Here is an 18,726-nt window from a genome sequence, read left to right on the forward strand (position 1 = left end):
ATTTTGGGACTAATTTTTTCTCTGCTTCCTGCATTTGATACTGACCATTGATCAGAGAGTGGTCTTAGTACTGTTGTTCTGCAAGTAATTAAGCATAAAAGGCTAACTGGGAAATAACGTAGAACATCACAGTACAATTCAGGCCCTTTGGCCAATGATATTGTGGTGACCCTTTAATTTATTCTAAGATCAAGCTAACCCTTCCTTCCTACAATGCCCTCCATTTTTCTATCATCTAAGGATTTTTAAATGCTCCTAATGCACCTGCTCCTGCCATCACCACTGGCAGGGCATTCCAAGCACTCGCCATGTGTTAAAAATTACCTCTGACATCTCCTCATATACTTTTCTCCAATTACCTTAAAATTATGCCCCCATTAGATTACGCATCATTTGGGGGTAAAGGAAATGTTGATGTTTTGGGTCAAGATGCCGCACCATGATTACAACGAGAGAAGGACTAGAGCTCGTTAGGGACCAAAGCGGCAATCTGTGTGTGAAGACTTAAATAAATATTTCTGATTAATATTCATAAGGCAGAAGGGCAGTTTAATTAGAGAATTTGGAGAGGGAAATCATCACATTCCAGAACAAATTTGCTTTCTCTCCAAATACTAATTTTTATACCATGTCAATATATTAGCCTTTAATTCCACATGGTCTAACCTTTGATGACCAACATTCTTGCAAGAACTTTTCGAAAGCCTTTTGAAATTCCACAATTTCCTTCTTATCTTTTCCACTGTCACATCCTCCAAGTGCTCCAGTAGATAAGTCAAATGTAATTTTCTTTTTGTAGGTCCATGCTGACTCTGTTTAATCCCGGTATTCTTTTCAAAATGTTCCGTTGCTGCACTTGTCATTGTAAATTTTAACATTTTCACTACTTCTGAAGTTAGGGCAAAGCAGGCTGGTAGTCACCTGTTTTCTCTCTTTGTCCTTACTTACACAGTGGGGTCATATTTGCTCCCTGCTAATCTACAGGTAATGTTCCAAGAATTCTGGAAGGTGATCACCATAGCATCAGCAGACATTTAAAAATCATGAAGGCTTTTATGTCTGCAAGGAGAAATTGTTTCTGAGGACACATTTATAGGATAATTGGCATAGAAGCCATGGGTGAGATAAAGGGAATGTTATTTTTTACATAGCAAGTTATGATCAGAAGCACATTGGATGAAAGGGTGACAGGAGCAGATTCACTTGTAACTGGTAAATAAGAATTCAGTTGCTGCTTCAACAAGGGGAGAACGCTAGAGTGTTGCACTATTGAACAACACTGAAAGATTAATTGGATAGTCTAGTACAGGTACAGTGGACCGAAAGATATCATTCACTGCTGTAGACTTCTATGACTCGGTGATCAGGTTTTTTTTATAATTTGATTGATCATGCAGCAGAGATCTACAAGAGATTTTCCAACATTGTAGGTGAAACATTCCTCATAAGTTTAGTTGCTTAGCTCTGGGCTATGGAAACCATTGATGCTGTATCAAACTATAACTTCTTTAAAAAGAACAACTCATATAGTTTTTTTTTCAGGTGGAACATCTAAACTTCTTCCAATCTGGAGCTCTGTATTCTGTGTTCACAACGTAAACTTTTTTCAGTTTTTGGAAAAAGCTACATAAAGTGGTGGATACATCCCAGTTTATCACAGGCAAAACCCTTGCCACCACTGGGCACTGGCACAAGAAAGCAGCATCCATCATCAAGGATACTCACCATCCAAGCTCTCTTATCACTGCTACCATCAGGCAGGAGGTGCAGAAGTTTTAGGGCCTACGCCACCAGGAACAGGAAAAGTTCTTACTCAACAACCACCAGGCCCCTGAACCAGCATGGACAACTTCACTCACCTCAACTCTGAATTGATTTCACAACCTATAGACCTATTTTCAAAACTCTACAGCTCACATTCTCAATATTTCTTTTTATTTGCTCAATTTAACTTCTTTTGCACATTAGTTTTTTTTGTCAGTCTTGTTTATGTACAGCTTTTCATAAATTCTATTGTATTTCTTTATTTTCCTGTAAGAAAATGAATCTCAAGGTAATGTATGGTTTCATACAGTATACATATTTTGATAACCAGAGCACCAGTTGTGAGTTGGAGAGCTGCGGGAGAGGAAACTGCACACAGGTCTGGGAATGAAGTTCAAAAGGGGAAAGCTTCGCGGGAACTTGGCTATAACCAGAGCACCAATTGTGTGTGGGAGAACAGGGAAGGTCAGGCATAAATGGAAAATCCTGCCTAGCGAAGTGGTCATTGACAGAGTGGGCTGAGTCAGAGTGGTAGGACTTTGGCTCATTTGGGCTTCGGCGAGGTCAGTAGACTTTGTTTTTTCCTTACACTTTTGAGGAATAGGGAGCACGTCTGTAGGTTTAGTGCTTTGCTCTGGGTGTCAGATGCGGGAGTCCTGGGAATCTTCAAGTCTCCCAGATGGGCAAATCTGTGTCAGGTGCACCGAGATACAGCTCCTGAGAGACCGTGTTAGGGATCTGGAGCTGCAGCTTGATGACCTACAGCTTATTAGGGAAAGTGAGCAGGAGATAGATAGGGGCTACAGGGAGTTAGCACCCCAAGGCTGCAGGAGTTAGAAAAGTGGGTGACTGTCAGGGAAGGGAAGGGAAAAGCTCAGAGAGTAGTGAGTACCCCTGTGGACATCCCCCGCAGTAATCACCATTTCGTTGTGGATGCTGTTGAGGGAGCTGACCTGAGGGAGGACGACCACAGCAATCAGGTCTCTGGCACTGAGCCTGGTTCCGTGGTGCAGAAGGGAGAGAAGAAGATGAGGAATGCGGTAGTCATAGGGGATTCCATAGTGAGGGGACAGGGGGTTCTGTCAGCCTGATAGAGATACCCGCATGGTGCATTGCCTCCCAGGTACCATGGTACAGGAAGTCTCGGACCGGGTGCAGAGTATTTTGAAAGGAGAGGGTGAATAGCCAGAAGTCTTGGTACACGTTGGTACCAACGACATGGGTAGAAATAGGGAGGAGGTCTTGAAGAGAGAATTCAGGGAGTTGAGCCGGAAGCTGAAAAGCAGGACCTCCAAGGTACTAACCTCAGGAATGCTGCCTGTGCCAAGAATGCTAACGAGCACAAGACTAGCATGATCAGGCATATTAATACATGGCTGAGAGACTGGTGTAGGGGGCAGGGCTTTGGGTTCCTGGATCATTGGAGCTTCTTCTGGGGGAAGGTATGACCTGTACAAAAAGGACAGGTTACACCTGAACACAAAGGGGTCCAAAATTCTAGCAGGCAGGTTTAATAGAGCTGTTAGGGAAAATTTAAACTAATTTGGCAGGGGAATGGGAGCTGGAGTGATAGGGCTGAGGAAGGGGAAAACAGAAATAAATCAAAGATAGTGTGCAACAGAGATGATAGAAAGGACAGGCAGGATTAGGAAAAGGGGAGGTGCAACGAGACCTGGGTGTCATTGTACACCAGTCATCGAAGGTGGGCATTCAGGTACAGCAGGCGGTGAAAAAGGCAAATGGTATGTTGGCATTCATAGCAAAAGGATTTGAGTACAGGAGCAGGGAGGTTCTACTGCAGTTGTACAAGGCCTTGGTGAGACCGCACCTAGAGTATTGTGTGCAGTTTTGGTCCCCTAATCTGAGGAAAGACATTCTTGCCATAGAGGGAGTACAAAGAAGGTTCACCAGATTGATTCCTGGGATGGCAGGACTTTCATATGAAGAAAGACTGGATCGACTGGGCTTATACTCGCTGGAATTTAGAAGATTGACGGGGGATCTTATTGAAACGTATAAAATTCTAAAGGGATTGGACAGGCTAGATGCAGGAAGATTGTTCCTGATGTTGGGGAAGTCCAGAACGAGGGGTCACAGTTTAAGGATAAAGGGGAAGCCTTTTAGGACCGAGATGAGGAGAAACTTCTTCACACAGAGAGTGGTGAATCTGTGGAATTCTCTGCCACAGGAAACAATTGAGGCCAGTTCATTGGCTATATTTAAGAGGGAGTTAGATATGGCCCTTGTGGCTAAAGGGATCAGGGGGTATGGAGAGAAGGCAGGTACAGGGTTCTGAGTTGGATGATCAGCCATGATCATACTGAATGGCGGTGCAGGCTCAAAGGGCCAAATTGCCTACTCCTGCACCTATCTTCTATGTTTTCTATGTTTCTATAACCACAGCCAGTGGGATGATTTACAGGGTAATAGAGGTGTAGTGCAGTTAAAACAGAAAACTGGACTTAAAGTGCAAACGTGAGGAAATCTGCAGATGCTAGAAATTCAAGCAACACACACAAAATGCTGGTGGAACACAGCAGGCCAAGCAGCATCTATAGGAAGAAGTACAGTCGACGTTTTGAGCCGAGTCCCTTCGTCAGGACTAACTGAAAGAAAAGATAGTAAGAGATATGAAAGTGGGAAGGGGAGGGGGAAATGCTAAATGATAGGAGAAGACAGGAGGGGTGAAGCTAAGAGCTGGAAAGGTGATTGGCAAAAGGGATACAAAGCTGGAGAAGGGAAAGGATCATGGGACGGGAGGCCTAGGGAGAAATAACGGAGGAGGGGAGCACTAGAGGGAGATGGAGAACAGGCAAGGAGTGATTGTGAGAGGGGCAGAGAGAAAGAGAAAGAAAAAAGGGAAAATAAATAAATAAAAAAAAAATAAATTAATAGATAGATAGATAGATAGATAAATAGGGGATGGGGTAACAATTTTGTTTACCAGTCAGGATTGTTAGCCCTGAGCTGAACCCCAAACCTGGAGAAACGGTGGACTACTCTCAGACTGGCCTCTACTCTTTGACCTTTTTGGTATGGTGATCCTACCAAGAGCCAAATCATAAAGCCCTGACTCCACCCAGCATAGCCATGCCCACACCAAAAAGGTCAAAGAGTAGAGGCCACAAGCTTCCAAACCACAACAACATTGCGGTTCTCTTGGAGGTATCCTCTAAAAGGAGAAGCCAAACACAGATTGGTGACAACTTTGCCGAGCACCTGTGATCAGTTCACTGCAGTGACCCTTAATGTTTGATTGCCTATCATGTTAATTGACAAACCTACTCCAAGTCTGACCTTTCTCTCAGAGGCCTCATGCTATATTTGGATGAGGCTCAGACAAGCTTGAGCAACACCTCATCTTCCATTTAATCATACTGTATTCTACTAGAATTCATATGTTCAAAGTTCAAAGCAAATTTATTAACAAAGTACATATATGCCACCATATACAATCTTGATGTTCATTTTCTTGTGGGCATAATTTAAAAAATATCATAACCATAATAGAATCAATGGAAGGCCACACTAGTCTGTAAAAGACAACAAACTGTGCAAATACAAAAACAAAAAAGATAAATAATAGTAATAATAATAATAATAATAATAATTAATAAGCAATAAATTTTGAGAACATGAGATGAAGAGTTTATGAAAGTCAGTCCAAATGTTGTGGGAAGAGTTCAGAAATGGGCTGAGTGAAGTTAAATAAAGTTATCCCCACTAGTTCAAGAAGCTGATGGTTGACGGGTAATAACTATTCCTGAACCTTGTGTTGCGGGTCTTAAGGCTCTTGTACCTTCTTGCTGATGGCAGCAGGAAGAACAGAACATGACCTGAATTGTGGGGGTCCTTGATCATGGATGCAGCTTTCCTGCGACAGCGCTCCATGGAGATGTTCTCAATGGTGGGGAGGGATTTACCTGTGATGGACTGGGCTATATCCACTACTTCTGTAGGATTTTCCATTCAAGGGAATTGGTGTTTCCATACCAAGCTGAAATTCATTCATCAATTCTGTTTGTCAGTTTCAGGACAAGCCAATTCTGCCCGTCATAATGTTGGGCCAACCTATTTTAAATTCTATTTGCTTTACCTCGCTTGCTGGGCATTTGCCACAGACTAAACATAATTCCTTTGTTTTACATATCTTCCTTTCATCTCCTGTACTTGCATTTGTCTTTCTATTTCAGTTTTGACAAAGGACCCCAGGACCAACATGTTAACTAGCAATCCACAAATGCTGCAAAAATGCAGATAACTATTTTCATTTCCCAGTGTTCTCGTGTCCATGAATGTTTATTGTGGTGAGGTAATGGCTCGCTTGTGCACAGTGATGAGATATTTCTTCCAGAGGCAAACCTGGCTGTACCTCTTGTTTTGAACAACAGATACAAAATGCTGGAGGAACTCAGCATCTTCTGAGGGAAGTGAACAGTTGACATATCGGGCTGAGACCTTTCACTGGGTCCCTCTTGCTTAGAAGGTTTCTAGGTGCTGACAAAGTTAGTTTTTGGCCTCAACTAGATAATATGACAATTGTTTGAAGCACGGGGTGTCGAATTGTGATTTTCCTTGTATTTTTCTTGTAGTTTAACTTTCTTATGCTTGATTGTAATTTTATTTGCTCACCTATATACGTGTAATTGTTGGGTGAATTTTCCAGCAATTACAGTATAGATGCTTTCGTTGTTTTCTAGAACTTTCTTAGTTTTCAGTAACAGGTGTCATGTCACTTGCACCTGGCCGTTTTATCGGTTAATTGCTATCACTGGTCTGAGTATGAGATGACCTCAACTGCTTTTTCCTTGGTGTGTATTTTGTTCTCTTGGCTCCCCTTTATTGTTCATTTTCCACTCTTGTAGCACTTAACAAAATACAGCAGTAAGTTTTATACCTCATTCTTGATTTCTGAAGAAACTTTGGATCACAAAAGTATCAGGATCCAAGTTTGGCATACTGGAATAAGCACTGAACTGCTTTTATAAACCACTTTAAATGAAATAATAGTAGTAGCATGATCACATGAGTTGTGTATGCTGTTCTCCTAATGGGCTGTCTCCGGGATGTAAGGTGAATTCGCTTAATAGAGAACACATATGTGTGACTTTGTTTACTGTGGAGAAGCTGATACGTGGTCCTTGACATACCCAGTGGCATGGAATGCAAGATGTCTGAGTAAAACTTCACTGCCATTGTGATGTGTTGTTATCTTCTGCCAGCTCCATCGTTGGGGTCTTGGTTGGATTGCTCTTTGCCTGGAACTTCCCGCTTAACATTACCACCATGAATGACCCTACCAGGAGCGAAGTACGAGATGGCTAATCTCAGGAACTCACAAGCCTCTCCACTACGATCCCAGGAGAAGATAATGGAATAACAAATTGCCAAACTCCTCATAAGAGTGTTATCAAACAAGACCTAATACCGATTTTTGAGTTCTGATACAAGGTATTGGCCCAAAACATTTACCAACCCTTTGCTTCTACAGGTTCTCCTTTACTGAGTACGTTCTTCCAGCAGTTTACTTGCGCTTTAGAGTCCAGCATCTGTAGCACCATGTGTTTCCTTAACAAAGAGCTGTAAATTAGGGCAGATAATCTAAAACTAAAGAGGTGAGTTCCAGGGAATGTCTTGAAAGAGGTTAGAGAAAATAACCTCAGGAAATACACCAGCAACTTTCTCTCTAACATTTTCAAGAGGTGATTCCTCAAGAGGGCAGCATCCATCATCAAGGACCCTCACCATCTGGGACATGCTCTCTTCTCATTGAAACATATAAGATTATTAAGGGATTGGACACGCCAGAAGCAGGAAACATGATCCCGATGTTGAGGGAGTCCAGAACCAGAGGCCACAGTTTAAGAATAAGGGGTAGGCCATTTAGAACGGAGTTGAGGAAAAACTTTTTCACCCAGAGAGTTGTGGATCTGTGGAATGCTCTGCCTCAGAAGGCAGTGGAGGCCAATTCTCTAGATGCTTTCAAGAAAGAGTTAGATAGAGCTCTGAAAGACAGCTGAGTCAAGGGATATGGGGAGAAGGCAGGAACGGGGTACTGATTGTGGATGATCAGCCATGAACATAGTGAATGGCAGTGCTAGCTTGAAGGGCTGAATGGCCTACTCCTGCACCTATTGTCTATTCTCATTACACTGTTAAGATGGTGATACAAGAGGCTGAAGATCCCCATTCAATGATTCAAGACAACTTCTTCTCCTCCTCATTCGTCTTCATGTATTCAGCATTGGAGATCCACTACAGTGGATAGTGCCTTTAGCAGGAGGTTAAAGATTCAGGGAGGGTCAACAGCACTGAAAGATCAGATAAAAAGGAGGTGAATGCTAAGATCAAGTGTTATCCATTTGAAAAACAGCATAAGCAATGGGTGAGCAAGACATAGAATTCAGATAAAATAACGAGTGGAAGGATTTGCCATAATCGAAGTACAGTGCACTTCTCTGGAGATGACGTTGCCATGAAATCATATTTAAAGAGAGAAAATCTGTGGTGTTAGAAACCAGGACAGCTGGAACGAGGGTGTAAGTGTAAACTGAGGACTGCTGTCTTCATTTCTTCAGATATTTTCTTTCACCAAAATACTGAATAACCAGTTTTATCTCGTCTGAAGAATCAAATACTGTACTCGGTAGGATTAAATAAATAAAGTGAATCGATTTAAATCTGTGCTTATTGCAGGGATTGCCACATTTGTGTCTCTGTAACATATGCAGAGTGGTGCGCTGGCTTGCTGAACCTGTAAGGCACTCCTACAGTATTGTCGGGATGAAGATCCAGGATTTAGACCGAGCCATGGTGAAGGAATGGTAATATATTTCTAAACTGGGATGATGTATGACTGGAGGCATACGTAATGAAAGGTTTAAAATCAGACTTTTTCACTAAAATGGAGGTATCAGTGCACAATGTTCATAAAAAGCAGGTATGCTTGTCAGGAAGATAAATCAAAAGGTCATGATTCATAGGGTCCTTGAGGACTAGAAGCAAGTAGACATGAGCCACCAAGGAATGTGAACTGACAAAACCACTTGTGTTTTTCTTGGAGAAGAGTGTGACTGGTTCAGTTGACCATGTAGATTTCATTAAGAAATAATTAGTTTTAGAGCTGTAGCTGACTGGGATGCGTACATTAGAAAAGAAGTGTGAGTTTCCTTAAGTTTGAGCAGTGAACAAGCTCATTGGAGTTCTTGGACTGGAATCACAATTGCTGCCAAGGATCTCAGAGATCCCCTAGACCAATTGTCATAAATTGGAGTCCCAGGTGAGCAGAAGGATGTGAGATGCATTTTTTCATCAAACATTCTCCAATGTGTTTTAATCTTTTCAAGTTCAAGTTTATTGTCAATCAACCATACACATATATACAGCTAAACCAAACAATGTTTCTCTGTGACCAAGGTGCAAAACACACAACATATTTCACCTGCAGCACATAAAATAGTATTAACAAATAACATAAAGTTCCATAGATGTACAAATTGATATAAAGTGCATATACAGCATGAAGTTAAATTTACAACAGTATACTGCTACTGGCCTTGTCATAAATAATGTGTACGGGGTGGTAACAGGGTGTTCAGAAATCTGGGGGAAGACGCTGTTACCCAGCTTAACAATCCTTATTCATATTCTGTGGTCCCGTCTGCTTAATGATAGGAGGACAAAAACATTCTGGGACAGAATGGAGGGTGTCACTGACAATGCTGAGGGCTCTGAGAATGCTGTGCTTCGGGTGTATTTGTGCATGGAGAGGAGGGAGAGTCCAATGATTCTCTCAGCACTTCGCACAATCCATTGCAGGGTCTTGTTGTCAGATGCCTTGCAGTTCCCATGCCAGGCAATGATATAGCTGGTGAGGACTCTCTTGATGGTGCTGTTTTCTATATCTTATATAAATACCTTTCTTATCTCTTATTATATTTTGAATAAGTGCCCTGCAGCAACTTCAAAGTGTTCCTTCTCCCTCATTGATCCAAATCCTCCTAACCCGCTTATTACCATTTTATTTTTATTAAGATACAGCACGGAATAGGCCCTTTCGACCCAGCAACCCCAAATTTAAGCCTAGGCTAATAACAGGAAAACTTACAATGAGCAATTAACCTATCAGCCAGTAGGCCGTTACGGAAGGGAGCCTGCAAGAGGTGGTGTTCCCATGTTCTGCTGTTTTGTTCTTTCTCAGAGTCAGAGGTCACAGGTTGGGCGTCTGTTATCAGTGTAGCACAGCAAAGTAAATGCAATGCAGTTTGCACATGGTTTACACTGCAGCCACTGTGTTCGAGTATGAATGAACATTTTGATGGTAGTTGACATGCCTATCAGATGAACTGCTTCGCCTTAGTGTCTTGAGAATTTTTGAGCATTGTAAGAGCGCACTCATCCAGGCAAATGGCATCTCCCATCACACTTCTGGCTTGTGCCCTACACATGGTGGGATGGCTTTGAGCTGTCAGTAGGTGAGGCAACAGCAGACCTTCATCTGCTCTTGTAACTACTGTGTGCAAATCAGGTGATCCTTCACTGTACTGAGGGAGGAAAGCACAGCTGGAAGTGAAGAACACACACAAAATGCTGGAGGAACTCAACAACTCAGGGATCATCCAAGGAGGGAATAAACAGATGACATTTCAGGCCAAGACCCTTCATCAGGACTGAAAAGGAAGGGGGGCAGAAGGAAGAATAAGGAAGTGGGGGGTAAGGAATGGAGTACAAGCTGGCAGATTATAGTTAAGACCAGGTGAGGGGTAAGGTGGGTAGGTGAGGTAAGGGGAATGAAGCGAGAAGCTGGGAGGTAGCAGGTGGAAAATGTAAATGGCAGAAAGAGGAATCTGAGAGGAGAGGAGAGTGAACCATGGAAGAGAAAGGAAGAGGGGAACCAGCAGGTGGACCATGGAAGAAAGGGAAGAAGGAGGGGGCATGAGAGGGAAGTGATGGTCAGGTAAGGAGAAAGGGTGAGGAATGAAAAAAGGGAGAAGAAAGAAAGGAGAAGAAATTATCAGATGTTGGAGAAATCAGTGTTCATGCCATCAAGTTGGAGGCTCCTCCAACCTGATTTTGACCTCATCACGGTGGCAGAGGAGGGAATGGGAAGTTAAAATGAAATGGGTGACTACCAGAAGATCCTGTCTTTAGTGACAAATAAAGCAAAGATGCTCAACAAAGTGGAGTCCAACCTATGCCGGGTCTCACCAGTGTAGAGGGAGCCATAACTCCTCCACATGAGAGTTAGCACTTTCTCATCTTCTCCTCTTTAGACGTAAAAAAAAATTATCTTGAAGAGTAGAGAGGTTCTTTCTGCTGGCCTCCTAATTTTCATCCCTAAATCTCCATCAGTAAAATGATTCTGTTCTGTCAGTTAAAGTTCACAGCCTCTCACCAAACTTTCTGCATTACCTTGTGCATTAATTTGTTTTCTCTGTTGTAAGGAGATTCTCCACTTCCTTCCCCAAGGGAACATTACTTCCAAATGTGAAAAAGCAGATGTCACAAGTCACTTGACTATGATAACCATGTCAGTGCAAGCTGACAATACCAGCATGATGTCAATTATAGACTACCTCCTGGAATGACTTTCCAGTAGCACAGAGGTTCAGTATTCATAAATGAAATGAATAGGGATTTTCCACATATCTTGTTCTCAGTTTTATCATTATTCCTGCACATGATTAACAATGACAACTAATGTTCTGAAAACATTCCTGAAGCAATTACATTTCTTTTAAGTGAAGTAACATTACCTGCAGTTGTTTGAAAGCTATTCGGTTGAAGATAAGCTTCTATCCATCTATTTTGCTTTCAAAAGAAATTATGAATAAAGAATGTAATGTATAGAGGGGAATTAAACTATAAGGCTATAAGACATAGGAGCAGAATTAGGCCATTTAGCCCTTTCAGTTTGCTCCACAATTGCATCAAGGCTGTTTTATTACCTCTCTCAACCCCATTCTCCTACTTTCTCCCTGTGACTTTTGAAACCCTCACTAATCAAGAGCCTAGCAGCCAACATTTTAAATATACCCAATGACTTTGCCTCCACAGTGCCTCAGATAATGAACTTTACAGATTCACCACCCTCTGGCAAAAGAATTTCCTCCTGATTTCTTTTCTAAAGAGACGTTCTTGTATTCAGAAGCTGTGCTTTCTGGTTCAAGACTCCCCACGATAGGAAGCATCCTTTCTCCACATCCATTCTATCTAAGCCTTTCAATATCTGATAGGTTTCAAAAAGATTCCGTTATATTCTTCTAAACTCCAGAGCCATCAAACACTCCTCATAGGTTAGCCATTTTATTACCAGGACTATTCTCATAACCTTCCTCTGCCTGCTGTGGAAACTCTCTGATAAGAGCACATTCTTAAATAAGTGGCCCAAAAGTACTTACAATACACCGTGAGGTTTCATTAATGCCTTATAAAGCCTTAACATTAAATCCTGGCTTTTCCATTCTAGTCTTCTCAAGACATTGTATTTGCCTTTCTTACCAACTCAATCAATACAAGGTATGGCCTTGAAATGAAACAGTTGGATTTTCCCTACTTTATAACTTCTTGCAAATCCATTGAGATTTTAAATAATCATTCCCTTATTCTACTCTTTCATTTAATGATTAATCAATGTGGAATTACCTGAGGAAGGAGTCCTTTGCTTACATTCATGTGGAGAATGTATTAACTAGTGTTGCAGTACAACTGAAAGAAAGATCTAAACCCCTAGTTTTTAGAGCTTCTTTTAGGTTGTCCCACATACCTGCCGTCGATGACACCCTCCATCATGTTAGGTTGTCCCACATACCCGCTGTCGATGACAACCTCCATCATGTTAGGTTGTCCCACATACCTGCTGTCGATGACAACCTCTATCATGTTAGGTTGTCCCACATACCTGCTGTCGATGACAACCTCCATCATGTTAGGTTGTCCCACATACCTGCTGTCGATGACAACCTCCATCATGTTAGGTTGTCCCACATACCTGCTATCGATGACAGCCTTCATCATGTTAGGTTGTCCCACATACCTGCTATCGATGACAGCCTTCATCATGTTAGGTTGTTGCATATCACCTGCTGTCAATGATCACTTCACCATAAAACATAAGAGCTGAATTTGGCTATTTGGCCTATCAAGTCTGCTCCACCATTTCATCATGGCTGATCCATTTTTCCTCTCGGCCCCAGTCTCCTGCCATCTCCCTATATCCTTTCATGCCCTGACCAATTAAGAATCTATCAACCTCTTCCTTAAATAAACATAAAGGCATGGCCTCCACAGCTGCTTGTTGCAAAGAAATCCACAGTTTCAACACTCTCTGGCTAAAGAAATTCCTCCATTCTAAAAGGATGCCCCTCTATTCTGAGGCTATGTCCTCTGGTCTTAGACTCTCCCACCTTTGGAAACTTCCTCTCCACATTCACTCTATCGAGGCCTTTCACCATTCAATGAGGTAACCCTTCATTCTTCATAATTCCAGTGAATACAGGCCCACAGCCATCAAACACTCTTCATATGACAAGCCGTTGAAACCTGGAATGGGTTTCACATAACCCCTTTGAAACTTCTCCAGTTTCAGCATATCCTTTCTAAGATAAGGGGCCCAAAACTGCTCAGAACACTCCAAGCGAGGCCTCACCAGTGCTTTATGAAGTCTCACAGTCTACACCTTTATTCTTTCTATAGAAGTGCATGACCATATACTTCCCTCACAATGTTCCATCTGCTACTTTCTTTACCCAGTTCTCATCGTGCTTTTATATTCTAGTCCTTTTGAAACAAATGCTAATGTCACATTTGCCTCCCTCACCACAGACTCAAACTGCAAATTAACATTTAGGGAATCTTGCACAAGCACTTCCAAGTCCCTTTGCACCTCAGTTTTTTGTATTTTCTCTCCATTTAGAAAACAGTCAACCCTTTCATTTCTTTTATCAAAGTGCATGACCATACACTTCCCAACACTGTATTACATCTGCCACTTCTTTGCTCATTCTCCTAAGCTGTCTAAATACTTCTGTAACCTCTCGACTTCCTCAAAAATTACCTGCCCCTCCACCTATCTTTATCTTATCTGCAAACTTTGCAACAAAGCCATCAATTCCATCATCCAAATCATTTACATATAAGTAAAAAGAATAAGTCCCTCTTTGGGACACCAGTAGGCACTGGCAGCCAGACACATAAAGTTCCCTTTATTCCCACTCTTCGCCTCCTGCCAATCAGCCACTGCTTTATCCATGCTAGAATCTTTCGGGTAATACCATGGGTTTGTGCCAAGCAGCCTCAAGTATGGCACCTTGTCAAAGGCCTTCTGAACATCTAAATACATAACATTAACCAGTTCTCCTTTGTCTATGCTGCTTGTTATTTTCTTCAAATAACTCCAACAGATTTGTCAGGCAAGATTTTTCCCTTGAGAAAACCATGTTGACTATGGCCTATTTTATCATGTGCCTCCAAGTACCCCAGAACCACATCCTTAACAATTGACTCCAATATCTTCCCAACCATTGAGGTCAGACTAACTAGCCTATTTTTCCTTTCTTCTGCCTCTCTCTCTTCTTGAAGAGTGGTGTGACATTTACTGGTTAGATTGGGTTGTCCCATATCACCTGCTGTCAATGACAACCCTCATCATGTTAGGTTGTCCCATATCTCTGATGATGAAGGGTCTCAGCCCGAAAAGTTGGCCATTTATTCCTCTCCATAGAAGCTGCCTGAGCTGCTTGGTTCCTCCAGCATTTTGTGTGTGTTGTGAAGTATTTACTATACACATTCTGAACTTCAAAAGAGCAAAGAATTTCATTGTACCTTGCTGCATATGATAATTAGCTAATCTGAAATTAACATGAATCTGAATAATTAACCATTAAAACTTAATTCCATCTTGAATGGACAAACCATTACTTTCATATTATGACTCCAGTTCAGAATTCCTCCACAAGAGATAAACATTCTCTCTGAATCCACCCCACCAAGCCCCTTCTGAATTTTATCTGTATCAAGATTTGATTATTTGTGGAAATATTACTTTGTGTGTAGTAAACACAAAGTGCACTGCAGATGCTGTGGTCAAATCAAGACGTACAAAAAAGCTGGATGAACTCAGCAGGTCGGGCAGCATCCGTTGAAAGAAGCCATGCTGCCTGACCTACTGAGTTCATCCAGCTTTTTTTGTACGTCTTACTTTATGTGTTGTGTGTGAATTATATGTACTGTGTTGTGCACCTTGGTCTGGAGGAATGTTGTTTCGTTTGGCTTTGCGCATGTATATGGTTGAATGACAGTAAACTTGAATTTGATTTCCTCCCATTTTAATTTATGTGTTTGAGATACAGCGTGGAATAAGCCCTCCCATCCTTTGAGTCACAATGCCCAATAACCCCCAACTGAACCCTAGCCAAATCGCAGGACAATTTTGCAATGACCAATCCACCTACTAACTGGTACACCTTTGGACTGAGGGAGGAAACCAGAGCACCTGTAGGTTAGGTGAATCTCGGCCCAATTCTCCCAAAAAGAATTGGTGAACCAGGTTGAGATTCTCATGAAATTTTTACTGGAAACAGCTTCTTATTTTCTAAATCATATTCAAATTCCCCAATTACCCTGTGGGAATTTGAGCTAACATTTTCCAAATTATTAGTTCATGTTTCTCAATTACTCATTCAATAGTATAACCTCTTCACCAAACTATTAAATTATATCTCTTCAGAGCAAAAAGAATAAGTTACACAAGGTTCCTTGAAATTATAATGGTATTCTAGAGTGGGCATATTATAATTGCAATTGAAATACTTCTCTGTCCTACCTCTGTTATCTCTTAAGACAAGATTTTCATGCATCAATGATCTGAGCAGGAGTTTTACAACTGAGAACTCATGCTGCCAACCAGACCATGTTCTCTTCTCACTGCTAGTATTGGGAAGAAGGTACAGGACCCTTTGGTCCCACACTACCAGGTCCAGAAGAGTTATCACTCCAACCACCAGGCTCCTGAACCAGAGTGGATAACTTCACCCACTTCAACACTGAACTGATTCCACAAGTTGCGGAACTCACTTTCATGGACTCTACAGCTCATGTTCTCAGTATTATCTATCTATATCTACAGATATAGACATAGATATGTATATTGTATTTACACAGCATATCTTCTTTTGCACATTAATTCTCAGACTTGGTGCGTAGTGTTTCATTCATTCTATGGTTTTTCTTTGTTCTATTGTGAATGCCTGCAAGAAAATGAATCTCAGGGTAGTATTCAGTGTCATATACCTACTTTGAGAATAAATTTACTTTGAACTTTGAATTTTCCAAGTCAGAAACAGAAATACAGGTTGACTTAAGTAGTCCAGCGTGTATTGCATCTGTACTAATTAACTAACGAGTTAATCCCAAACTGATTTATTAAACTGTAGCTAATTAAGAGACTGAAAACATGGCATCATCACTGAGAGGGGGTATAAAAGACATGAAAGCTGGATATGAACATGGAACCGAGAACAGTCAAGCCTTCCAGCTCACAATGTTTGCCAACATTTTAATATACTCCATGATCAATCAAACTCCTCTCTCCCACATAGCCCTCCATTCTTCTACCATCCATGTACCTACCTAAAGAGCCTCTTAAACGTTCCTAATGTATCTGCCTCTACTGCTGCCACTGGCAGCGCATTCCACGCGCTATGTTAAAAAAAAACTTACCCCGGACATCGTAGAACATAGAGGACAGTAAAGTACAATTCAAAAGAAAATCATTGACTGCTTCTCAATCAAGTCTTAAAGAATTTCATATTTTTTGTTCTCAGCCAACAGCACTTTATAACTTATGGAAACTTTGGATCACAGACATGTTTGAGAAACTTCCAGTTTCCATCTCCCACCGTCTGTACAATGAATAGTTCCCATGCTCAAAAGAAAGATGACCACGGGGGCTAACTATGTGTGGTCCATATTTTCAGTGGCTTGGCACTGGCCAGGACCTAAGGGTGCTGGATAACAGTCTCAACCTGAAGCGTCACTTGAACCTACCTGATGGATCTCCTGCCACCCATTTTCATCCTTACAGCCGATGAAGGCGTGCTCGTATAGCAGCAGTTCACAGCAGTAAGGGTCTCCTCCGACCATCGCAGTGTGGTAGAGCGGAGTCAGCCCACGGCTGTCCTTGTAGTCTGTAGAAGCTCCAAGTTCCAGCAGAGTCTGGATAAAAAACACAAGAGGTGGATGAGAAAGTTAACTCTCAGAATACTAAATGGCTCACTCTCACATTTTTGTAGCTACAGTTCCAAACTGGTTGGGAAGATGCTGGAGTCACTATTAGGGTTGCGGTTTCAAGGTACTTGGAGGCACATGATAAAATAGGCCAAAGTCAGCATGGTTTCAATCGGTGATTTCTTGCCTGAAATCTTTATGAATTTTGTGCAAGTTTGATCAGGGTGGACTGTCTCTGCAGCCTACAGTCAATGAATAACACAGTGCTAAACTGAACTAACTTAAACATTCTTAGACTGTTTCACTGACTTTGTGGTTTGTTGTTTTATATTCTGTGTTTTTTGCTTGCTCTTTGCCATTTGTGCAATTAATTGTTTTTTGTTTGCACGTTGGGTGTTTGATGTTTTTTTAAAACAGGTTCCATGATGTTCCTTTGTTTTGTGGCTGTCTTTGTGAAGACAAATCTCAGGGTTGTATAGTGCATACATACTGTGATAATAAATATAATTTGCATCTTTGAATAACAGGCAGGGTAGAAAAAGGACAGCAACAGATGTAGTTTTCTGATGACTGCCATAGTTGGATACATCAGCAAGGGAGATGAGGCTGAGTACAGGTCTACGGTGGGAAACTTTGTCACATGGTGCAAGCAGAATCATCTGCAGCTTAATGTGAAAAAGACTAAGGAGCTGGTGGTTGACCTGAGGAGGGCCAAGGCACCGGTGACCCCTGTTTCCATCCAAGGGGTCAGTGTGGACATGGTGGAGGATTACATATACCTGGGGATACGAATTGACAATAAACTGGACTGGTCAAAGAACACTGAGGCTGTCTACAAGGGTCAGTGCCGTCTCTATTTCCTGAGGAGACTGAGGTCCTTTAACATCTGCCAGACGATGCTGAGGATGTTCTACGAGTCTGTGGTGGCCAGTGCTATCATGTTTGCTGTTGTGTGCTGGGGCAGCAGGCTGAGGGTAGCAGACACCAAAAGAATCAACAAACTCATTCTTAAGGCCAGTGATGTTGTGGGGGTGGAACTGGACTCTCTGACAGTGGTGTCTGAAAAGAGGATGCTGTCCAAGTTGCATGCCATCTTGGACAATGACTCCCATCCACTCCATAATGTACTGGTTAGGCACAGGAGTACATTCAGCCAGAGACTCATTCCACTGAGATGCAACACTGAGCGTCATAGGAAGTCATTCCTGCCTGTGGCCATCAAACTTTACAACTCCTCCCTCAGAGTGTCAGACACCCTGAGCCAATAGGCTGGTCCTGGACTTATTTCCACTTGGCATGATTAACTTATTATTTTTATATTGCTATATTTCTACACTATGCTTGGTTGGTGCGACTGTAACAAAACCCAATTTCCCTCGGGATCAATAAAGTATATCTGTCTGTAGTTAACTTGGATTTTCGGATGGTCTTTGACAAGGTGCCACAGGTGATTTTGCTTAGCAAGATAAGAGTCCATGATATTACAGGAAAGATACCAGCATGGATAGAAGATTAGCTGAATGGCAGGAGGTAAAGAGTGGGAACAGAGGGGAGCCTTTTCTAGTTGCCTGCTGGTGATTACTAGTGTTCTGTAGGGTACGGTGTTGGAACTGCTTTTTTTTTGCATCAAATATAATATTGAAATGGGTAAAAAAAAAGTAGCAGATGGAACATAGTGAGGGAAGTGTACGGTCATGCACTTCTATAGAAGGAATAAAGGTGTAGACTGTGTTCTAA

General features: G+C 41.8%; 1 protein-coding gene across 3 annotated transcripts in view; it reads right to left on the reverse strand.

The window, feature by feature from the left end:
- shank2b (SH3 and multiple ankyrin repeat domains 2b) overlaps window positions 1-18,726 on the reverse strand; it is a 1,185,964-nt gene that overhangs the window by 823,736 nt on the left and 343,502 nt on the right. For all 3 annotated transcript variants that reach the window (XM_073049802.1, XM_073049805.1, XM_073049804.1), the window contains one exon: window positions 16,810-16,977. In XM_073049802.1, coding sequence (XP_072905903.1) covers window positions 16,810-16,977 — 168 coding nt within the window. The remainder of the gene's footprint in view (window positions 1-16,809; window positions 16,978-18,726) is intronic.

This window comes from Hemitrygon akajei, chromosome 6 (assembly GCF_048418815.1).
Source record: "Hemitrygon akajei chromosome 6, sHemAka1.3, whole genome shotgun sequence".
Classification (NCBI taxonomy): domain Eukaryota; kingdom Metazoa; phylum Chordata; class Chondrichthyes; order Myliobatiformes; family Dasyatidae; genus Hemitrygon; species Hemitrygon akajei.